At 35.4% G+C, this 25,440-nt stretch overlaps 1 protein-coding gene and 1 long non-coding RNA gene across 5 annotated transcripts in view; one reads left to right on the forward strand and one right to left on the reverse strand.

Annotated features, from left to right (window-relative positions):
* Nucleotides 1-1,421: 1,421 nt before the first annotated feature.
* LOC123718256 lies at nt 1,422-14,137 on the forward strand. The gene is made up of 4 exons (XR_006754963.1): nt 1,422-2,058; nt 11,551-11,717; nt 12,310-12,504; nt 14,078-14,137. It is a non-coding gene; the product is annotated as an uncharacterized LOC123718256 (long non-coding RNA).
* Nucleotides 7,806-25,440, reverse strand: part of LOC123718231 (protein enabled) — a 45,944-nt gene continuing 28,309 nt past the window's right edge. For 2 of the 4 annotated variants that reach the window (XM_045674714.1, XM_045674718.1), the window contains exons 2-15: nt 18,268-18,433; nt 17,307-17,462; nt 16,618-16,733; nt 14,796-14,898; nt 14,064-14,198; nt 13,678-13,784; nt 12,942-13,038; nt 12,753-12,803; nt 12,292-12,486; nt 11,546-11,710; nt 11,362-11,464; nt 11,036-11,127; nt 10,728-10,845; nt 7,806-10,268 (exon numbers count right to left, since the gene is read on the reverse strand). In XM_045674714.1, coding sequence (XP_045530670.1) covers nt 10,240-10,268; nt 10,728-10,845; nt 11,036-11,127; nt 11,362-11,464; nt 11,546-11,710; nt 12,292-12,486; nt 12,753-12,803; nt 12,942-13,038; nt 13,678-13,784; nt 14,064-14,198; nt 14,796-14,898; nt 16,618-16,733; nt 17,307-17,462; nt 18,268-18,433 — 1,633 coding nt within the window. In that variant the 3' untranslated portion in view covers nt 7,806-10,239. Of the gene's footprint in view, nt 10,269-10,727; nt 10,846-11,035; nt 11,128-11,361; nt 11,465-11,545; nt 11,711-12,291; nt 12,487-12,752; nt 12,804-12,941; nt 13,039-13,677; nt 13,785-14,063; nt 14,199-14,795; nt 14,899-16,617; nt 16,734-17,306; nt 17,463-18,267; nt 18,434-24,546; nt 25,195-25,440 lie in introns of those variants that run through there. The other 2 variants (XM_045674705.1, XM_045674696.1) reach the window with 2 other exon arrangements.

Raw genomic sequence — 25,440 nt, forward strand, 5'->3', positions numbered from 1 at the left:
TGTTTTTTTCCATTACGTCAATTATGTAGGATCTCTGTGTAAGAATTATTCCTTCTTTTTATTTCCATACCCAGATAAGTACTTAGATTTCATTTTAAATTTATTTTCAAGTTTGTTCAAAATTACTTCGATCTTTTTCCCATGACAAGTCCAACGAATAGTCCGAGTGTCATTGACTTATCTTCGTTTAAGAAAACGCATCGATCTGTTTTGTGCCATGTAATTTGAGCTTATCCATACAACGATTTTTTTTAATCGGCAAATTACTTCAGTAATATTGCAGTCAGTCTCATAGCCAACAGGTAATTTCATATAAACTTCATCTGTTAACTCTCCGTATAAGAAAGCTGTCCGAAACTGTTTTCAAATATTATTTACGTTTTATTTAATTGCTATAGCTGCTAGTCCACCCTATCATTGGTAGCAAAGCGTCGTTGGATGCATACCTAGTGGCAGTAAATGAGAAAATTTGTTTCTTTAATGAGCTCGAGTATCAGAAGCATAGAACCGTTGACAATATCAAATTACGATACCTGGTGCTTACAACCACAGGCGACTCTCATAAGATACGATTTGCGGGAATTCGCTAGTGATAAAAAAACGTTAGCGGTAACGAACGGAGAGTGCCGAAGAAAGGAAGTCTTAAAGGCAAGGTCAGAGCTACTTTTACTTATGTCTCCACCAGAACTTAAACAAATTAAAGGGTGTAATACATCCAAGGAGGTATGGGACAAACTAAAGTCTGTAAACCAAAGTTAAGGGCCGGCAAGAAAGGCTACGCTATTAAAGCAACTAATATTGAAGAAAATGACTCCACAAGAAGATGTGAGAGACCATCACAGTAATTTTATGGATGTAGGTAAATTAGAAGACACGGATGTCAAAATTCATCCAGAGTAATAAAGCATAATGATGTTGTACAGTTTACCGACAAATTTCAGTAGCTTCCGAACGGTAATTTAAAAATAAAAATCGTAGAAGAATACGAAGCAAGAAGGCAAAGCGAAGCGAGTGAACCTCAGACTTCAGAAGCATTTTACACAAAGACGAAGATAAAGGTACAATTTTCCAAGGATTGCCATAAGAAAGCGCATTCCACAGAATATTGTTGCTCTTGTGCGTTATCATGGTAATGTCATTACATACGAAACAAATTGTATACCTTCTTTCTTGGAATAACATGGAGCAAGATACACTAACTGTAGGTACGTGGTGCAGGTATTAATAAAACAGAAGGGAGTTTAGTATTGTCTTTGGTTAACATAGCTTTTACACATTGAAAGAAAGCAATTCCTAAGACCAATCAAAAGTAACAACCCGTTGCAAGATGCAGGTATATACAGTCTGTGAACACACATTAGATAGGCCTAATCACTACATACGCTTTGACCAACCGAAAGTACTTGCGAAAGAAAAAAGATTCTTCCCAACATTACTACAATTATTAACAACTAAATCAGTGTAATTGTACAGTTTCAACTAAAGTGCTCATCTGTCTTAATATCACAACAATGTGACAAAAAGAGAGAAAAGAATAGTTTTGTTAAGATAGTGCAATTACATTTAATTTTATAAATATGGGTGTAAGTAAATAATACCAATTACATACGGTACCCTAAAGAAGATCGCTGACGTCGCGGCACGTGTATGATCAATGTGCCGGCTTCGAGGAACCATTCTGCTGTTACGGCATTTACCGCATTTTATAAATTATAATTCAATAAAATATGTTAGTATTATATTCGTATCTAGCATCGATAACGGATGTAGTTTTTGTAACCTAATTATAAGTTAATTAATAAAGTAGTTAATTAATTATTGGTTTTTTTTGGGAGTCCGGGCTGTCGAATTCGTAATTGGCGCAGTCGGTAGGATAGTTTCGGGGCTACTACGATCGTTATAAAGAAGATATCCGGGGTCTAGATTCGACACCGCGCGCGGTCGTTCTAGCTGTCGCTCTCAAGCGTTCACTGAAGCATCAAAGATCTCTAAGAAGCAGCCGGGGCGTACTCAAACTTCAGTGCAACTCAAAGAAAACCAGGGAAGTCGACGAGTTATGTGAGTACATTGAATTATTTTTCCATCAGTCTTGCTTTCTCCTCGTCACAATTTTCCATCATATGAAAAATAGTCCTGTGTCCTCCAGGCATAAAATTCGTAGGGATAGTTTAGTAGACTTGAATCGTCAATTAAGTGAAGGCTTGAATCGTCAATTAAGTGAAGGCTCGAATCGCCCTTCAGTAGGTTTAAATGATTTTCCTGAGAGCTTGAATTGCCCTCAAAGTTTAAAGTAAAATTTAAGTAATTTAGAATATAAAATGGATCCTGATACAGTGTATAAGGCCCTTCGCCCAGTTCCTGAATTTGATGGGAACCCACATATACTTCCTAGATTTATTAGGATTTGTGATCAGATCGTAATTCAATGCGTGAAAGACGAGTTAGGATACGAATTATCGAATTTATGTGTCATTAATGGCATCTTAAATAAAATTACTGGTCCAGCAGCTCGTACAATAAATTCAAACGGAATTCCTGAAAATTGGTTAGGAATTAGGAATATTTTAATTAATATTTTTTCTGACCAAAGGGATGAGACCGCTCTTTACAATGACTTAGCATTAGCGACACAATCCAACGAGACTCCGCAGGAATTTTATGACAAATGCCAAAATCTTTTTAGTACTATAATGTCTTATGTATCGTTACACGAGACGTTAGAGACAACTATAGAAGCCAAAAGAGTTTTATATCGTAAGTTAACTTTACAAGCATTTGTAAGAGGTTTAAAAGATCCTCTCGGGTCCCGTATAAGGTGTATGAGACCTGAAACAATTGATAAGGCTTTGGAATTTGTTCAAGATGAACTTAATGTCATGTATTTGCAACAGCGAAATAATTTAGCAACAGATCTAAGAAAACCATCATCATCATTGACACCACACAACTCACACCAACAACTTAGACAGCCTAGATTTCCTCCTATAAATAATAATTTTAATCCTTCTAAATTTTTACCAGGACCAAGTTGGCAAAAACCTAATTTTATCCTCAATTTATAAATATATAAATAATCATCAGCGCATGCCTATGCATCCAACACGTACTCAGCAAATTTTCCGAGCACCGTTGCCTAACCATAACAGTGGTTTTAGGATACCTTACAGGTATCCTTCACAAAATAATTCTGACCCTAAGCCTATGAGTGGGGTGAGTCATTTTGTGACAAAACCATTACCACCTAAAATTCCTGGTCATGATTGGCAGAAATTTGGCAATCCTCCTCCATCAAATTACTTTAAGTCCAGAGAAATTAATTTTAATGAATTTTATGATTATGATGAATATGAATACGATAATAATTATGTTGACTATAATTATTCTAACACTGATTATGACTATAATGACTATAATGACCAATACGTTAATTGTGACTATGACTATAATGAGTACTATGAACATCGAGACTTACCACCAGTAGAGGATGTTCGCTATGATATACCTAGTACTAGTAAAACCAGTAGAGATATTCTACTGAAACATTCCAATGGTCGAAAAGGTCAGGATTTTCAACAGAGCCAATAAAAATCCGCACCAGAATAGAGTTAAATATACAGTCAAAAAAAGAATTACCTTACATTAAAATCAATAATCCACCATTAAAATTTCTTATTGATACAGGAGCAAATCAATCATTTATAAGCCCTGAAGCAGTGGATAAGTATTTTCATAATATTCCGAAAACTCATGATCCTTTTGAAGTAACTAATTCTAGAGTAACAAGCATTCATAAACATTCAATATCTATTCCTAGTTTTTCTGAATTTAATGATTGTAAAAATATTAAACTATTTATCTATAAATTTTATAATTATTTTGATGGTTTAATAGGAAATTGTAGAATTGATTTCAGAGATGATGTATTAATTACTGAGAATGCAAAAATTCCTTTATTACGTTATCAATGTAAGAAATACAAAGATCAAATAATATCAGCAAAATCATCTCGTTTAGTTGGTATTCCGATACATAATGACGATGGTGACATATTTATACCAGAACAATTAATAAGTAATTGTATTATCCATGAATGTATCACTAATGTGACTGATCAGACTGGTATAGTAGAAGTCGAAAACATGACGGACGAAGACACAGTTATTCCAATTGACAGACTAAATATGACAGAAATCCAATTAGACCACAGTTTAACGTAGTACCACCTGCAACAAAGCCTTTTGAGATAGTTCGTATGGACCTATTCACAGCGCAAGCTGAAAAATACCTTACCTTTGTAGATTCCTTCTCAAAATACGGCCAAGCATACCACTTACGAGATGGTACAGCTATAAGTATCATCCAAGGTCTATTAAATTTCAGAACTCATCATGGACTACCTTTGACTATTGTGACAGATAACGGGACTGAGTTCACTAATCAACTCTTTGCAGAATTTGTTAGGCTACATAAAATTAATCATCATAGAACACTAGCTCATTCGCCTAATGACAACGGAATTATTGAAAGATTCCATTCCTCCTTACTAGAGCATCCTTAGTATCCTTCACCTGAAAAATAAAGATGAGCCTGCAATAAATCAAATACCTTATGCAATCCTAGCTTATAACAGTTCAGTACATAGTTTCACCAAATGTAGACCACACGATATAATTAGAGGTCATTTTGATCCTAGAGACCCTTTAGATCTTAATTTAGCCGAACACCTTATGCAACAGTATATTATAACGCATAGAGACCAAATGAAGACAGTATATGAAATAATTAATGAAGCTACAACTATTGACCGTACGAATTTAATGACTAATAGAAATAAAAATCGCGAGCCAGAAACTGAATATGTACCCGATCAGCAAGTTTTTATTAAGAACCCCCTAGCTAGTAGACAGAAGTTAGCACCGCGATACACTCACGACACAGTCCTTGCAGACCTTCCCATACACATTTACACTTCGAAGAAAAAGGGACCTGTTGCTAAATTTCGTTTGAAACGAGTACCAAAGTCATCAAAATGGTTACAAGTACCGACTAATACTGATACTGACAATGACGAAGGCAGCAGACATAAAACTTGAGACTCTTGACAATGGACCTGGACTTTTACCTTTTAAACTTGGTCAAGCTAAGTTAATATCCCATTATCATACCTTTATACAATATTTAGAACTTTCAGAACTAGAAAATCTTATTAATTCTATAAATGAACAGTTAGACTATTTTAAAATTCAACTAGACAATACTACTTTGCCTATATATGAAATTCAGATTGATTATCTTTATACTAAATTGTCAAAAATAGATTCTCAATTAAAAACTGTGGAACCTTCTAGGGTAAAAAGAGGACTTATTAATGGATTAGGATCAATAATTAAAGGTCTTACAGGAAACTTGGATCATGCAGATGCTGAAAGATTTAATAAAGCTATGTAGTTGTATATTTAGAGTTAATCAGAATAGAGAATATCTTAGGATTTATACGTGCAGCGAGCACGTATCATAGTATGATAAGCATAGATAATTTAGAATATATGATTAGTAGATTAAGAGAAATATATAGTAATAATGAAATTTTAGATATTGATTTGAGAGAATATTATAATCTTATAAAACCAGGTAGTTATTTTATAGGTAAGAGAATTGTTATAATTTTTAGAATTCCTATAATATCTAAAGATAGTTACGACTTATTTAGGTTTCCCATTGTTCCTAATAAATTCCACCAGACCTTTATACCTATACATCCTTTCATAGCAACCAATGGGAAATTTTTCATGTACTTGCAAACCGAATGCCCGAAGATTGGCGAATACCTTCTCTGTGAGGAAAGTTCAAATTATTATCAGCCACGAGAGCACGCAGATTGTATCCATAGTATCATCATTCATCAATCTTTAGATGAATCATGTAGCCCCACTGAAGTCTCCATCACAAGACAAGCTATGGAACAACTAGATGATAGACACTATACTAAAGCCTACGAAAGTCGAACTTCGATGTGAACGGCGGCAATATGTATCTTTATCAGGCAGCTACCTAGCAACCATTCCCCATGAATGTTCACTACGAACAGATATCTTTAAGATAACCAATAGTGAAGATGAAGTCAAGGGACAGCCGCTGAAGATTACCGAGATACAAAGTAATTTCACTGAAATTCAAAATGATGAGATTCCACATATTACTCTAAATTCTTTAAATCTCGATAAGTTACATCACCTGGAAAATAGAATTATGCTACAGAATCCTATACGTCTTGCCCGCTTTGATTCTTCACTATACCATACAACGTTGCCTCTCTATGCACTTGTATCTGGTATAGTTATAATTTTCCTTGTCTATATTCTCCGACGATACCTACGAAAGAACCTTACTACACCAGAAGGAGAACCAAGAAGCAACCCTATATATGCTGTTCCTGATTGTTCTGAAAACCCTGAAGTACCAGCAACTATTTCCCTCAAAGTGCTCAAATAGTTGCTGTTCTGAGGATGGAGGAATTACATACGGTACCCTAAAGAAGATCGCTGACGTCACGGCACGTGTATGATCAATGTGCCGGCTTCGAGGAACCATTCTGCTGTTACGGCATTTACCGCATTTTATAAATTATAATTCAATAAAATATGTTAGTATTATATTCGTATCTAGCATCGATAACGGATGTAATTTTTATAACCTAATTATAAGTTAATTAATAAAGTACTTATATAATTATTGGTTTTTTTTGGGAGTCCGGGCTGTCGAATTCGTAATTTACCTGTCTCTATAATACTGGATCTCATATACAAACAAATATCTATTTATATTTAGAATTCATTTACACAATTTATGAAATCATGAATTACATTTTTCTTCTAAACAAATAAATGTTATTTGTATACCTTAGGACGAGTTCACAAATCACTTCAGGTTATATCTCTATATTAAGAAGACAATAACTCAGTGTCTCATATCATATTATTCAGGTTTATCCACTTCCACATTAGGAAGTGGCTGGCATTGCTATTGTTCATCAACTTTAAATATTAAATAGTGGCAGGTATTATGCTTTTAAATCATTATTATATATGTCAAAAACCGTGTAGTGCGTTTTTGGTGAATAAAACTAGATGGCTCTTATTTCAAGAGGGAGAGAGAGAATATCTATTATTTTTACAATTATGCAATTTTATGTTTTGTTCTTAAATAATTATTTAATCTATTAATAAATTATGAAACATCTGGTTCTTCATATTGACGACACTACAATATTTTTTATTCCGCACAGGCAAATATACAAATTAAATGAACGAATGTAATTGGTAGTATTTAGTTGCGACGCCAATTCAAATCACTTACGGCTGTCCCCAGTTTCATTTAATATTGGTTTGGTTTTTATTAAATTTTCTTTTACTTTGAATGGTAGTAAATTAAGTGGGCTCCTCTACTATTACTTGGGACTTAATTAAGGGTAGATGCCGCTTCGCAATCGTGTCGTTAGAGGGAGGGACGAATTGGATGCCTGTGCTATCTATAGGAACACGAAATTTAAATATATTTAAAATGTTGGGGCAATTCAACTGGTTTAGAAATATTTTAAACGCGAATCGATACATAAATTAATTTACTACGATTCTTCAATGTACTGGAACTTTTTTCGAGATGCCACATTAATCTATTTGTAAACGCTCGATGCCAACATATCCGTTGCATAAAATTCTAAGTATGCTGCGCACGAGACTGTGTTTAGGTGGACGTTGCTCGATTTTCTGACATTTGGTCAAAGGGCTATCAAATAAAACGTCATGATTAGTTCACCACTTTATTGACTCCAGCATATGTACACATACAACAAGCTAATACTCGAGTAAACGCCATCTATTGTATAAACCACTGAATTAAAAAAAACATGGCAGTGTGTGAAGCCTAGGCGTTTACATTCATTCATATCTTTCGCTTATATTAACGATTATAATAAGTCCATTATTCGATTCGATAATAATTACTTATAGGTGTATAAAATAAAAAAAAAACGAAATAGGATCACAAAAAAATATAATTTGAAAACTATTTACACTATTGTGACTACAAAATTATCGATAAAATCTGGTGTAATCGCACATCACTTGGTAACCTAAGCTAACGGGACGACACTAACTGAAACGCACTAAAACAGTACTCATAAAATAATACATGTCTAAAATCGCATTACTCAATATATTATTGAAAAAATACTACTTTAAGGCATTTTAGAAATCCTGCGGATCCCTTCAAAATTTGTACTTAAGAATTAGTACAAGACTGACAAAGAAAACTGTAAAATGTACAACTAAACGAAAAACTAGCGAATTACTTAATAAACAGCGAGGTGTCGCGCCAAAACCCATAACATGTCAACTTGACATTGACATCTAACCGTCAACGTCACAGACTATAAAAAGTCAATACAAAAGTCATCGTTAATAGTCGATTATCAATTTTCGTTTATACCAATAATTTGATGTGCGCATACATTACTACAAACTCAAGCGATTAATTAATTAGGCATATATTCATCGAAATGGCGTTACATAATGTTACACGAGAGATTTAGTCCTTCACTGTGTCAATTGTCAATTCATTATTCGATTTTCGGTTTATGCTCTGTTACCAAATGACACATCAAAGATCTAATTAACATTACGAATAAATACAATCTTTGACATAAATTGAGACCAATACAAAAATTGTATATGCTAGTAAAAAACCAACTAGAAATTTGGTTAGTTTATTAATATATTAATAGATATCACTACTTTAACACCATCTATAATATCATAGTTGCTAGTGCTGTTTTGCAGCTGAAATACACAGAAAAAATCGATGTAAAAAAATCTGAAATTCAAAGTTAAGTTAAGTTTTATCTGTGTAGATTCTTAAAGTGAGTGCATTCACACAAAAACTGAATCGAACATCATAAATGCATATTCAGTCCAATAGGATCGCGGATCAGACGCAAGTGACAATGGTGCTGGAAAGAAGGCTGCTTGAAGTGTACAAAGTATAAGATCGAAATGTTCAGGCTAAACGAGTATTTACAAAGAAAGAGGTTTCATTCAACTGCCACTGCGCGTCAGACAAAAAAGCACCAATAAGTGTAAAAATTCCCAATAAAGGATTCCGAAAACGATTCGTGATTACGGAGAAAAATGGTGTTATTCAGTTTGTACGAGCCGATAGGCCGCTGACCTACCCTCATTGGAATGATCTATCAGTCGAAAACCGCGTCCGTGCTCAACTCTATTCGAAAAATATCACCAGGAAATTTAGAAAAAAAAAACTGCAAACAGTGAGATCATTTCGGAAATCTTTTTTTTTTTTCAAATAAAGCTTCGCACAGACGCTCCCTTAACACTATCTCTAATGGGGCTAAAACATTTACCGCTAAGTGTACTTCCAATTTGTCATTACTGTGTGACAACCCTATCGTTCAAAAATAATAATAACTAGTCTGTTTTAATGCATTTTTTCAGTTTAAAAGAAAATAGGGTTGTCAATAATTTCTGGTCGGGTGTTATCTATTAAAAAGCACTTACTAACTATTTTGGCCTATCATTTGCACTACACGGCGAATATGAATAAAATTACGCAAACAAAACTGGATTTTAAAGTATAGATATAATTGCAATAACGACTCATAATATTTATATCACGTGATGTCTGGGAACTCAAAACCGCTTTGAACCGCATCTAAAAGTGTATGGAAGACTGTCAACCCGACCAAAATGTTAATATTCCCGTTACATCTGAATGATACATCCACTTATATTACGGTCAATTCTGGACTTTTTAAATTAAGATACGAAAAAAGCTACAAAAAGTAGGCATTTTTTAAAAAGTCCAACATTAAACAACTCTTAACCTACGCGTACGCATTAGAATAAATACTTTAAGTATAAAATTAAAAAAAAACACAACTTTATGCATCGCTTCGTGTGCCTTTCCCTTCATGTGTCATTTCTCCAATTAACCAAATAGAAAAAACAGGCAACATCTATATTACGTTGGTTTTTTTCATCACAATTCCCGAACTTACACTTTAAAGACATTAATAAATCAATAGCAAAATGTCGCAAAATCAAAATATCAAATATAAAAAAATGGCCTTCGTAAAGTACATTTACCGAGTGTAACAATGATTCTACAAAAAATATAAGTGTAGTTCCGTAGACTAGTGCAATCATACGACGCCGCGCGCCATTTTTACCTGCGAGCGAACTCGGCTTTCATCGCTGAAAATTAAAAAAAAACGTAAGTTTATCACGTTTATATTTCTCCACAAACTGCTTCGATTACATCAGGTGTATTGCAACTTAGGTATCCGTCCCAAGTTTCATTAAAACTGGTTCAGTAGTTTATGTTACTTATTTCGCAGATATCAACCATATCTTTTTTAAATGCCAAAACCAAATATTCATTTTTAATAGACTAATATTGGCAAGTGAAATAATGGAAATTAGTGATCCCTCCCGCCGCCAGTTGTGTGATTTGCTCAAAAACAAAGTGTTATAGTGCATTATATAAATACATCAAAAATACCGTGGGGAAGATTTAAGAAAACAAGTGGATCGTTAAAATAACATGTGAATTAGTGACCGTAAATAAGACTTGGCTTAAAGGTCTCGTTACTAGGCCATAAAATTATTATAAAAAAAACTAATTCGTTTAGCACACGACTTTTTTGAACGTACCGTCAAGTATTTCGCGCTTCATCTGCGTGAGCTGCGTCTTGACTTCCCTCATCAGCTCTTGCTTGAAGCCCTCCCACTCGGCTGCTGACACGCAGCCACCTTCGGTTCCGTTCACATGCTGTTAAATTTAAATAAAACTAATTTTTATCTGTATGAAACGTTGCATAAATTAAAAAAAAATATTTAAAAGAATGTTTTCTTCAATAATATTTATGAAAAACCCACGTCACAGCGATAACAACAAACACTTTACAAGGCTAATTTCTTAAAATAGCTCAATGAAAGAAATATGAAATAAATAATCATACCTTTAGTATGGTTTCTTCGCTGGCCGATCCGAACCGTTTTCGTACAGATCTAGGTGATTGCGGTTGCGGCTGCGCAGGGGACTCGGCACTCGCTGGAACATGGTTTATTTTTTTATTAAAATGGTTAAAACCCAAAAACGGACTTAACTTAAAATATTAAAAAAATATTAAGTATACATTGTAAAATAATAATTGTATATTTTATCAATATTTAAACAAATTAAAGAAGTCCTGCTCTATGGGCGTGCATGGCATAAGCAAAATAGGTGAATGCAGACTTTGATTATTGAATGAATATGGCAACACAAAAAGCTGCGCCAACTCACGAGTGTTGCCATTACATGCGGCGGGAAGTCGGTGCGGTAACGTCGCCGAACGCTCCCAGCTCTTCATTGGGGTAGAGTTCATCGAGTTATCTGCCGATGACTCCTGGAAGATAAAATAAAGGTGTTAGCTGCTAAATATTAATCATATGAAAGAAATTTATACATTAAAAAAAACTTTTTTTACCTCAGCTTTATCCAGATGCGCCCTTCTCCTGGCCAGGGTACGCTGCATCTCGTGCATCATGCAGTGGAGGCTTGCTCGACCTGACGATGAAGAAGAGTGGTCGGTGCTCCCTGCGCTGCCCCCGCTGTTGCCTCCCGGAGGCGACGCCACCTCAGTGTTGGCTTGCTGAAAGGTTTTTTTTAATAAAGAGTCTTTATTCATATACATATATTGTGTAAATATTTAGTAAAGTAAAATTAAATATATCAATCAATGACGGTTCCTTTTTAGGTCTGGGCCTCAGATCAGTATTGTTTCATGATCAATTGTCAATCTAATAGGCAAGTTGGTGATCAGCCTCCTGTGACTGACACACTATCGACTCGGTCTAAGGCAAGCCGGCTTCCTCACGATGTTTTCCTTCACCGTTCGAGCTAATGTTAAATGCGCACATAGAAAGAAAGTCCATTGGTAAAATACTGGGGATCGAACCTACGACCTCAGGGATAAGAGTGTTGCCCTAGCGGCTTCAGCGTGCCCCTCTCATCCCTGAGGTCGTAGGTCCAATCCCCGGCTGAGCACCAGAAACATTTACTCGAACGGTGAAGGAAAACCTTAGACCCAAATCGGCGGCCTCGATCGCCTACTTGCCTTCTAGGTTGACAAGTGATCATGAAACTGATACAGATATCTGAGGCCCAGACCTAAGAAGGTTGTAGCACCAATGGTTTTCATTGAACATTAAACTTTACCCACAAATCGCTTACCTTAGCCTGTCTTTTAAGTCTTGCCTGCTGTAACTGCGCGGCTAGCCCCGTGGGGTCAGCGACTGGGGGCTGCGGCTGCGGCGGCGGCGGCGGAGGAGAAGCCACTGCTCCCCCTGGGGGAGGAGGTGGCGGAGGTGGAGCCGGAGCCGCTGCCGGAGGGGGCGCCGGAGGTGCAGGTGGCGGCTGCTGCTGGAGCTGTAGTAAAGAGCTTCAGTAAGTACATAATAACAAAACCTTTACAAATAAATACGATTTTTTTTTGTAATCCGACAGCAAACATAAATTATAAGATAATCAACGATCGAATACATAATAGTATATACAATACGGTTTTAAAATAGGAAAAAACGATAAAAACTAATATACATTTAACTAAATTATGTAGAGTATGTATATTTAAATTTTAAAAATTTGATAAATTAACACTTTTCAAACCCGTAAGAACAAATAATGAACTATACCATTGGTGGCGGCTGTGGTGCTGCTGGAGGCGTCGGTGGGGCAATGGGACCCTAGAAATATATGAATTAAAAATAATAATTTTAAAAAAAACATTACAATTGTTTTTAATATACATCAAATAAAAATATTGCCATAAATTAACTTCACTACATAATAGTATGATACAATAAAAAAAATATTATACTTACATTAGCCGCTGGTGGTAGATTCTGATGAGGTGGCACTGGGGGTGGTGCCGTTGACCCACTCGCAGGAGTTAGGGACATGTTTGGAGGCATGGGGGCACTGTGACATGAAAACATTTATTTTATTTGTTCATTCTACAAAATCTGTAAATGATGAAACTGCTAAGTAAATATCAATTTTTTCAGCAGTTACCCACGAATATATCTTACTAGCGGGTCCGACAAACGTTGTCCTGTACACATGTTATATACAAAAATATAAAATCGAATAATGTAAAACATTGTGGACGGAACGCACAAAAAATTTCATCAAAATCTGTCTAGCCGTTTAGGAGTTTAATTACGAATACATGCACCGAAGATTATACATATGCACAATACAGATTATATATATATATATATATAGCAAGACATTATATATATATATCAAGACATTATTATATATATATATATAATAATTAAGATACCGACTGCAGCGCCATCTGCCGGGCTGATTTGTGAATCTAATCTATCCAGGGTGCATACAAAAATATTCATTTAAATCGGTCCAGCCGTTTAAGAGGAGCTAAGTGACATACACGCGTACAGTAGAATTATATACACAAACATAATAATAATATTCATCAACTTAATTATGGATGTATTTCTTTTTGTGTGTACTACATACAAACGTATAGTCTCATAAGTAAACACAACGTATATGGTAATTTATAAATAGTAGTAGAAATATGTGAGTTACCTGTTAGTGCGATGGTGCGAGTGCGTGGGCGGCGCGTGTGGGGCATGGGGCAGCGTGTGCACGCCGTGGGGCGGCGGAGTAGGCGCAGATTGCACGGCTGAACCCGTCTGGGGATAGATGTGCTTTTATACCGCAACTGACTAATAACTTTATCGCGTTAATCTATTTTTACAATACTTATTAATTACAACAAAAATAGTGAATAATTTATCAAGCTTTGACCCAGGCTCGGGAAATATACCTCTAACTGATTTCAAAAAAGAGGTTATCATAGCGATCTGTCTGTATTGATATCTTTGAAATGAGGCTAATATTTCAATATAATAGTCTATTTAGGACTCAAAGAAGGTAAGCTAAACTTTATGTATGAAATAATCCAAACTTACGGTGTGATGAATAGGCGCGTGGTACTGGCTGGGCGGTGGGATGGGCTGATGTTGCGCCTGGTGGTTGATCTGAGGATGAGCTACCTGGTGCTGAGGGGTCATCGGGTGCTGCTGATGCTGCACTGGAACCGGTTGCTGGAAAAATCATAAAACTCGTATGAGTTTAATAAAAACAAATATTTTTAAAACTTATATTTTTCTTCACTTAATTTAAATAAAAATATTTTTTTGGACTCTTAAGGGTTTAATTTAATGATCATTGCATTAATAAGATTATAATGAAATATTTAAAAAAATCAATGGCTTCAATCTTTTTAGGTCTGGGCCTCAGATTTCTATATCTGTTTCATGATTTGTCAATCTAATAGGCAAGTAGGTGATCAGCCTCCTGTGCCTCACAAACGCCGTCGACTTTTCACCTTTCGAGACATTGTTAAATGGGAACATAGTCTATAGATGCACAGCCGGGGATCGAACCTACGACCTCAGGACTGTCAATTAAATATAATAATGATTAAATTTAAATGTATTTTTTATAATAGTTTCGGTTATCTCAATATAGTAATTTTCCTTACATTGAAGAGACACGTTAAATTCAATTTTTTTGTATGTCAAACAATTCTTAATATAATATTTTGTATGTACCTATGTATACTACTGTAATGCCAAATATAGGCAAAATATTTTTTATGTAACAATTTTGTTTATGTTATGTTATTAAATGTGAATCACCGGCTGATGTGGAATCGGTTGATGCTGTGGGAGCTGGTGCTGATGATGAGGAGCGTGGTATTGAGGCTGTTGGAGCATGGCCGCGTCCTCTCGGGTCATTGTTCTGAAATTAGGAGATTCCTTTATTATAAAAACTTACAATTTTAGTTTTTACCAGTAATTAAGAAATACTTAACAAGGCGGACTAAGTCAGATAGGCGCTTATCAATGTTGATTTTAATTAAACATAACATTTCTACAAAATAAATAGGAGACTAATTATTTTCTACTTCATATAAAAATCAATATATTTTCATCGTATTAACTATAGATATCTGCCTCTTTTCAACACAGCGTAAACACAACCTTACAGAAAGAGACGAAAGATAAAAGAAAGTTACAGAGAAAAGAGTACAATTATGCCGATTAGTTTTTTATGAATAAGTGTTAGTTTAATCAAAGTGGATTACAGTAATACCCCTAAAACGCGGTTGACTCGCAGCGCGTTATAGGAAATCGCGTTGGAGTATTCTCGTTATTTAAACAATTCAGAAACTAGGATGAATTTATGATATTTAGTAAATTTTATAACACAATTATAAACACGCAAATGGAGCGTTCAAGTATTATGTAACAAAGTTTGAGGAGGGGGAGCTCTTGTAAAATGATACAGGGCGGGGATTAAATTACGCGTTATTGATAATATTATTTTCGACTTTCCAGTACTTTACACCACATAATGGTAAGTTTTAGGTATAAAGAGTCACTGGGGTTGGTTACGAAACGTTTTACTATTGGATACAGAAACGTTACGGTGCGTTTTATGGAGGGGGGGGGGGTCAAGAATCTCCAAAATTTGCGACGTAATACTTGAACGCACGCAAAGGTACACAAAACTAATTATGGACTTGGCAAATCAATGTTACTTTCACCCTACAAACATATAATATGAGTAATCTCCGCGGTATAGAAGGAAAATACCGCGTTATATGGGGGACGGAAATTCACCTATAGGTAGGATAACTGTATTTGGAATGATGACTATTATTATAACGTAAACGATAACTTATACTAGATAACGTAAAGACAACATAGGACATTTCAATGTAGGCAACATGGTAACTTTGTGAGTGGTTTTGTAATTTTATAATCAAAATTTATTTATTTATAATAGTTCACACTCATATACAATGCTTTATCTACAGTATATGCTACAACCTTTCTATCTGACAACTACGGCAAACGCGTTACAAAAAAATAAAAATGCGATAACAACATTACTCTACAGATTTTAATCAATTGCGCTACAACTTTATTAGGTCTGGGCCTCAGATTCTATATCTGTTTCATGATCATTTGTCAATCTAAAAGGCAAGTAGGTGATCAGCCTCCGGAGCCTGACACACGCCGTCGACTTTTTGGGTCTAAGGCAAGCCGGTTTCCTTACGAAGTTTTCCTTCACCGTTCGAGCGTATGTTTAATGCGCATAGAAAGCACCAAGCACTGCCGGGACTCAAACCTACGAGCTCAGGAATGAGAGACGCTGAAGCCACTAGGCCAACGATACACAATTCTTTGCTTATTATGAGCAGATAATTTATCAGATAGACGCAACAATGCTTTCATTATTAATTGTTTAGCCCATTCCAGAATATGTCAAGCTCTGATTAAGAAGTGTTTGTTCTGTTATATTCGAAAATAAATCAAATCAGAGATTGGATACACTATTATTATAAGCATATATTATATATTATTTAAGACACTACAACTACCAAAAACAACTGCTGTAACATATAAATTATTATTAATAAATAGATCAAAAGGTCTCTAATGTAAACCTCACCTATACCCCATATCCTCGTCGTAGTGCGTGTTGTTGTGTCCGTTGTAAGGCCCGGGAGGGTTAGGCTGCTGTGGCGGGGGCGGCGCGGAGTTATTGCTGACTTTGTTCGCTAACACCTGGAACCACATTGCCATTCTTACAAATCGACCGTTAACACGACAAAAATAAATCATTGATTTAACTTAAAGCGCTAGAACACTAGAATAGGAATTTAAAGGCGTTAAGAGCGCACTAGGCTAGCTGAATTCATGATTTCAACCGAAGTTCGCGTTACATGAGATAGACGATTCAGTGTAGACTCCAAATGCTTTTTATTTAAATAACTCGTAAAATATACAGTATTTAATAAAATTGCTAGTAACAGCTCTCGGCCAAAGTAATGTGCTGTATTCAATTGCTTTTTGGCTCAATGACTGAGTAAAAACGAAACTAGGCAAAAGTTACTGACGACTTTGTATTTTTTGTATCGAGTGTATTATTACTGTCTTTAATTAGCGTCCACCATCGACATTATAATGTAGGATCAATAATTTTTTATTGTTTTTAATTCAAGCATCAGATACTCAAATCAAATCAAATCTACAATTAGTGATTTCGGACTACAGTGCAGCAAGATGCGTCAGATCACGAAATAAAATAAAACAAGTGAATAAATTTTTCTGAAAAATTCCATATGAAGAATTTTCTACCTCCAGGGTGTGCATCATGGCTCTAGCGAAGCTGTCAGCGTCCTCGCGACAGGAGAAGTTCAGCCCGTAGACGTGTCTCGCGTCGCGCCATTGGTGGAATGTGGCTGTCGCCTGATTGTACTTTAGGCCTCGAACGATGCCGCAGTTAATTACCACCTGAAATTATTTTATTTATTTTTTATATACAGAACCTACAATTAAAATAATTAAAAAGGAGGGCTCTGTGAGGAAATTAAGTGTGTGCAAGAAGTGTTAACTACATCAGATATATAATTACTTGGACATATAGAATGAATCAAAAATTAAAAAATAAAGACACATGAATCGCGATCTCAGTTAGCAGCGAAGTTAGGGACACGGTGTGGCCAGCTCACAAGTTTTGTACAGTTAAGATTAAAAGGATAATAGAGATAGAGAAAGAAACAGAGAGAGATAGAGAAAGAAGCAGAGAGCGAGAGATTGAAATAATTGGGTTCTCAATAATTAAGTATTAACACTGACCAATTATAACTTATTTCAAATTTGTCTTGTTTTATATTTGTGTGTCAAAAATATTTGTACGATTCTGGATAGATCGAAGGACCAAAATGTACGATTCCTGGGTCATCGGGGTGCTTTAAATAATAGAGGTATATTAGTTTACTTTATATTAACCACACGCGTATTACAATAGAATATGAGCGAAATAATGACGTGCTAATTGCTATGTACCGAATGAATGCAATTTTAACGGTCAAAGATTAGAAGAGAAGAGTTTAATTCAAATTCATGAGACAGAAAAAAAAGGTTTTATTACAATTTGAATAAAAAAGTTACGCTGTTGTGCGTCTTGAGTTCTTTTAATATAAACAAGAGAAACAAGTCCGTTTAAGAGGATTTCAGATTTGTCTAGCGCGAAAAGAGAATGTACAATTCAAAATAAAGCTACTTAAAAATGAAGAGAGAAGAAATAAATACCCACCTCATGATCATTCAGCTTCCTCCCCACTACTCTGAAGGTGTTGTGTTGCGTGTGATGATAGATGTGGACCTTGGACAGCCCCGAGCTGGAGCCAGAGGGAATCCAGCGTTTGAGAGAGTCATCGTACACCATTACGGATGCGCGCGCGCTGCTTATCGACTGCTCGCTGTAACAAATATTTCGAAATTAAAAAAAAATCATGCTAAGTGATGCCACCGATACGATGAGCAGTATTGGCCTAGTAATCGTAGCTTCGATCCCCGGCTGTGCATCAATGGAGTTTCTTTCCGTGTGTGCATTTAACATTCTCTCGAACGGTAAAGGAAAATATCGTGTCGACGGCGTGCGATTTATTTTATTTGATTTAAGTGATGCCGCCGCCCATGGACCTCCACAATGCCAGAAGGTGTTGCGCACTTGGGCAAGAGGGTCCATGCTAAATGATGCTAACACCCGTTATACGTTTTTGACTTAAGAATGAAGACTTTTGGGTCCTTCAAGAGTATTCCACTCTTCTATGGGACCATTTCGTTGCCTTTGTCTGCTAAACCAAATAGTTTTACATATGTCGTAAACCTCGTAATATTTATTGAAAGGAAACTTCAAAAAAATTCTCGGCGTTGGAAAAAAAATTACCGTCGGTCATTTACGCACCATCTTTTTGCTGTCCCTACCACGGTTGATTCGAAGAGATTCGAAGCCATTAATAACAAAAATATATAATAACGATAACAATGTTGGTAATAATTCTATTACAATTAATGAAATTCTGTAATAATTTTAGCAGTAATAAGGTAAAATGAAATACTTGTATTATTTGTATTCATGTTTATGATAATAAAAGCCTTTTGTTAAACTTTATCTTATTTAACTTTTTTTAACCAATTTCTGTCAAGTTGCATATAGTAGATCATTTTTCAAAAAATAAGATCATAAAGAAGTTTCACTTCTTACGTGTGCACTAGGTACACGCACACGCTTTTAAATCAGTGTACTTACAACTAAATTAAAATTCACCGATTTCACCACTTAATATTTGTCACAATTCTCATTTAAAAGGGCAATGACGAAATTGATCACGCAATGTCAGCCTACGTGCGCCTACGCAGAGGAAAGTGTCAAATTTAAACCATCTCCTCGTTCCGTAACTACATTAATATTTGGAAGTTTGGTAAGAAGTCCGTCGCACCACCACTGTGTGGGACCAGCTGCCCACTGAACTACTTCGACTTAGGGTCCTTAAAGAAAAGAGCGTACCAATTCTTGAAAGGCCGGCAACGCACTTGCGAGAATTCTGGCAATGTGAGTGTCTAGGTTAGCTATATCACTTAACATTAGGTGAAGCCCGTTTACCTACGAGATGGATTATTACGAGAATTCATCCAGAATAATCCATCTCTTTCTGACAAGCTTAGTTTATGATGTGATGAAAAGAAACGGGGTTTTATAATTAAAATATATTGTATATATTATAAATTCTTGAAAACCATGCTATACATATATTTTGCGATGGTCTCAATCTCTATACAAAACATAAAAACGTTTTTATAAAGTTCTCATTGACAATTAAATGAGTGACAATATAAAGAAAGCGAAAATTATTCATAACCGTTATCATATTACCAGGTAATTCAGTAATGAATAAACAGATAAAAACTATAGAAAATTTATAACGAAAAAATATAATCTCGGAAACAAAAAAAATCGACTTTCGAAAATATGTAAGTCAATAATTGTTTAATCAAGAGCAGTGTTGGCCTAGTGACTTCAGCGTGCGACTCTCATCCCTGAGGTCGTAGGTTCGATCCCCGGCTGTTCACCAATGGATATTCTTTCTATGTGCGCATTCGCTCGAACGGTGAATGAAAACATCATGAGGAAAACGACTTGTCTTAGAAGTTCAAAAAGTCAACAGCGTATGTCCGGTACACGGCTCATCACCTACGTGCATATTAGATTTTTATGAAACAGATAAAGAAATCTGAGGCTTAGACCTAAAAAGGTTGAAACCACTAAAGATTTTTTATTAAATTGTTTATTCGAGTACGATAATTTAAGTTTAGTCCGAGTAAATATAACTAAATCTAAAGAAAGTAACTCATTGCTAGAAATTATTGATATTTTAAATAGCTTACTGTTCAAAACATACTGTGTACGGACGTGGGCAGGCAGACAAGTATTGCCACAGAAGGCCGTGCTATTTACATGGTGTCACAACAAATAAAACACAGTTATAGCGGATTAAAACCTGTTATACTATATAAATATGACTTATTTTACGGCCGTACAAATACGGAACAGCAGGGTTACACAGCAAAACATAAATGAATTAACATTTCCAATAATTATGACGTCAACGTCGAACTCCAATTTCGAGGCTGTTCTTCCTTCATCCGCTTTATCTTGTAATGGCATTACGACGTAGGAGCTGACTATTCAAATCCTGGGTAAACTTACAGCTTACAGTAGGTAGACTATTGAGCTCGTACGAAGCCAGTGAAGCAATTACGTTCTCCAATACCTCTTACCAATGTTAAATTTTGGTATCTGTGTCAGTATTTAATTTATTTTACGTTATAAAAATATTTTATTTCTATGGAAAAAATGATTTTTCAAGGATTTTCAGAATTGCAATCCACAAATCTCTCCTGTGTTACAACCGCCAGGTTCTCTAACTTCTCATTGTCTCACACATTGTATGGCCGAAATAAGATAGCATACATATATATAAATACAAATACTAGATCACTAACCAATTTTTTTAGAACTAGTAGTAGTTAGTTAACCGCAACTATTACTAAGAAATGCAAACTATAGACGTTAAAAAAACATACAAATTCCTAAGATGCGCAACAGATGTGTTAATATAAACAATAGTTTAAAAGTACATAGTTTTTACAGCCACTGGCCAGGGGTCTAGCCTTATTTTAAGTGATATAAATGTATTTTGCTTAGAACAGTGATGGCCTAGTACCTGTTAATAGAATTTTTACGTCCGCATTTAATACTCGCTCGTGCCTTAAGACTCAAAAGGTCTCTTATAAATAAGTGTTGATAAACGGCATCATTTCAATGATATATTTGATAAGTTGCATTAGTTTTGTTCAACAGTTTACATGTTTTTCTATGAATTGCTCTAGAATAAAATAGCCTTGACTAACTGTATAAGCTGTCATGCAAGTAAATAAATTATAAGGAATATTACTGACAATTGACACACTGTCAGACAGCGGCGGCCATGTTATACATTTAGACGTAGCCTGTTTGTTGCCATGGTTGCCATTGTTATCATTTCTACTTTTACTATCACAACAGTTTTCTCTGAATTCAGTTCTATAAGGGAATATACGATATTTGTGTAATTGTTCAATACACATTTTCACCATATATTAGATTAACAAATGTTTATGAAACACACAGAAATCTGAGGCCGATACAATTGTATTATTGCAACTGATTTTTAAAATTATGCGACCAACAGAAAAGTGAATGCGTCCGCAGGAAAACAAAAATAATGATGCTGAGCAACATGCCCTACACCTTAAATGGAGATGGGCAGGGCACGCAGCCCGTTATACAGATGACAGATAGTCAAAAACTATAACCGAATGGACTGGTTCAAAAGAAAAACAAAACAAAGGCAGACCAATAGAGCGATGGACCGAGAGATCGAAAAAAATGGATGAAGACGCGACGGCAAAATAAAATATGGCGGAAAAAGTTTGAGGAGGTCTTCTCTCAGATAGGGAACCGCATCAAAGTGTAATCAAATTCTATACTATATACATATTTATATATAATATATGTCAAAAAGATATGGATGAATAATTTATTATTATTCATTTATTATATTAAAAACAGTTGTTGTTGGCGATTATAAAGAGTGGCGGAGAGTTTCTTGACAGTTATTGTTGCCCGCTCTACGCTCTTGACTTGCGAATTGGTAGTAAAGATAAATTTGAATCAACTTAACATATTTTATATTCATTCATAAGTGTACTTGTTTACCAATATGAATAAAGTTATTTTAAGTTTGAGTGTTGAAAAAGCAGAAAATATCAACTCACGTAAATGGGCGGTCTTCCAGCTAAAGCAATTTCTCTCAGACACCAAATTTTAAGTGTAATTAACACTTAAAATTTTGCGTCTATACATTCTATTATATTTCACTGTCTGTATAATATAAGGTGAACAAACAAAGGGCAAAAGGACGCTCTCGGCTCAGTTTATTTGCCTCGCAATAAGCGCTTTTGACCTAAAACTGAAAAAGCTCTCACACTATTCCACTGCTTCATAGATATATCTTATCGAATAACAACATATAGCAGTAATCTAGAGCAACATCAAAAATGCTTTTTTAAACAATATCACCACAATCATTATAAGCCACAGATTTCTCTATCTTTGTGATTTTTTTCTAATGGACAATAAGGGGAGCCGCCTTGATTGCCTGACTCGCCTTCCACTTTTTGCAAAAGTCAAGAATCATTATTCATATAGGTAACACAATGTACACTTATGAACGTCAAAAAAAAAAGAAATATACATTAAATGCTTCTAATTTTACATTTACTGTCAGTACTCAAATCGAGGGCGTAGAACAGAAGAGAAGAACTGGCAATACACTCTCCGCCACACGTGTTAATCGTCAAGTTCTGTGTTTTCGTGTTTGCGAGTGTTAAGTGGCCATTGGTGCCGTCAATGTGCAACTTGCTACGACCGCAGAGATAAGAATCACACCATCAGTTCTACCACCACCACCACCCTTACCAACCAATGTATATTACATTAAATTATATAAGTAAATTACATATTACATCTATATATCGTTAGTAAAGATACATACGTTCAACTTAAAAGGATATTTAACCGGTAGTTTTTAGATGCCCAAACATATAGCCAGTGCAACGATGCGATAAAAAAACATTACGCGCGTTACAATCGTACCCAGTAAAAAATCCCAAATGTACCTGCTTCAACTGGAACCAACCAACTGGTAGATAACACCAACTTTCACCTACGTGGAAGTCGATTGTTTGTCAAATTACAAAACAAAAGATATTTTTGAATCTGCCATTGTATCCGTTCAAATAGGGTTTATTATTACAACATCAGTGTATATCTAGTACTGTAGTTTGTATGTGTTATAGAAGGTACCCGTGCGGTGCAGTGACTTCTTTGATTAATCTTTAATACTATTATCGGCTGCACTGATTTTAATACATTTTTGAGGTGAAACTTTTTTAGACGCATGAGGGTAAAATTTTGAGTGAGAAATGGAGATCGTGAAAAAATACACGCTATTGGTTGATGTATTCGTTTAGTAGTTACATATTAAGAACTTTCGATGGCAATTCTGTCTTGTGCAGTAAACGCGACTTTTTTATTTATTACACAACGTATTATATCATATTTCGTGGTTAGTAACACAGAAGGCAAAATATCACGTGGCCAACCAGCTGGACCTATGAATTAGACTCATCGTCCACAAACCTTTTATAAGAGACGGTTTCTCTTATGACAGGGCTGTGCAGATGTTTTCTTGCTGACAAAGACGTTCATACATGAGCTACCGACTTATAAGAGAGAAAAATCTATAGTGTCACCTATTAATAATAATCGTTGAACACCAAACTTGCCTTGACAATCTATAAGACTGGAAACATCTTAATGTCGAGTCATAAAGTGATTGATCAATGTTGATAGATGATGTATCTCTGTACGCTTATGCAATGTACGGTCTATAGGCTTGATAACAATCACGTGAATCGATTCTATTCTAAATAAGATAACGCGGAATATTCTTAAAAAGAGTATTAAGAATATTTATAGTGCTAAATCACCAACATATGAGCACACACCGCACATACCCAAACATATACTCACTTTCACACCATCAAGGTAATAATTAATAAATAGGTTCGTTTCGTAAGTGTTTAAACCTTTTTGTATATATTATGTATGCCATCTTTAGATATATGTATGTAGCTGTAAACTATTACTTTTAGTAACACTTTTTATCGTTTTGTTTACCTGTATACTTTTAAGTTATGATAATCATAATGTCCATAAATGAAAAAATAAATAGAAGTTCTGTTTTCCAAATATAAATTAATTTATACCTATTAACAATTATTTCATCCAGGGGAATGATACCTGGTCATTGACAAATACACCTTCAAACAAAGCAATAAAGACGCGCATTGATTTGAGCTGTGATCATCAGGAGAAATACCACGACTGTATTATGACTTACTAAGTAGTTGAATTTGTACTTACTGTGACCAATACTCCTCCCAATTCTTTTCTTTGGTGGAGCCATATCCTCTCGGCAAAGTCGCAGTTTTAGACCATCCATTCATTGAAGTATCCCTTTTATCCTGAAGACTCAGAACCGAGTGCCGCTGCACAGGTTCCGAACGAAAAGACTGGAAGGACACCTGAGAGTCGTCGTTCGACTTCAAGCTGCTTTGGGATCCTTTAACACCATTGGTGGTCCCATAATCGCCATTTCTATACTCCAAAGACTTAGGTCCATCACCATTTAGCCTCGAAGGGCGTGGGGGACGCCGGTATTCTAAACTCTCTGATCGGTTAAAAGATGCATTCCTCTTCATCTTTGGCGATTCTTGAACACTGATGATTGACGGCATCTTGTTTTCCTTCTCCATATCAATCTCCTGTTCAATCTGAGTCTGAACATGAGCAAGCATCTCCTCTAAATCACCCAAGTCAGGGTTCACATTGATTTTGGCCCGACGCATGGTTCACTGTTTCATCGTCAACTTATTATTAACACAATTTTAATGGGTTCTTTTAAAAACACTTCACAATAGAAAAAAAGTAATAATTTCGCCTATTACTGTCTGACAATCTCACACATTTAACAAGTATAAATCTTAGACACGATTAACACGTCCTTCCGCATCGAATGCCCGCGCAAAACTGACTTGCAAACTTAAGCCTACAGTGACAGTTGACACAATTATCATATGTACTTGTAACCTGAATTCTAGTTCATCACCTTATCAGTCGACATCCGATATTGATTAAAAAAAACATACATGTAACACCCGTATTGCTGTGGAATAACGAATTAAGATGAAGTGCAATTGAATCTGCGCTCGCGCAGGTCATTGAGAAAGTTAACGACTGGATGAGTGCTATTTAGAA

This window comes from Pieris brassicae, chromosome 2 (genome assembly GCF_905147105.1).
Source record: "Pieris brassicae chromosome 2, ilPieBrab1.1, whole genome shotgun sequence".
NCBI lineage: Eukaryota > Metazoa > Arthropoda > Insecta > Lepidoptera > Pieridae > Pieris > Pieris brassicae.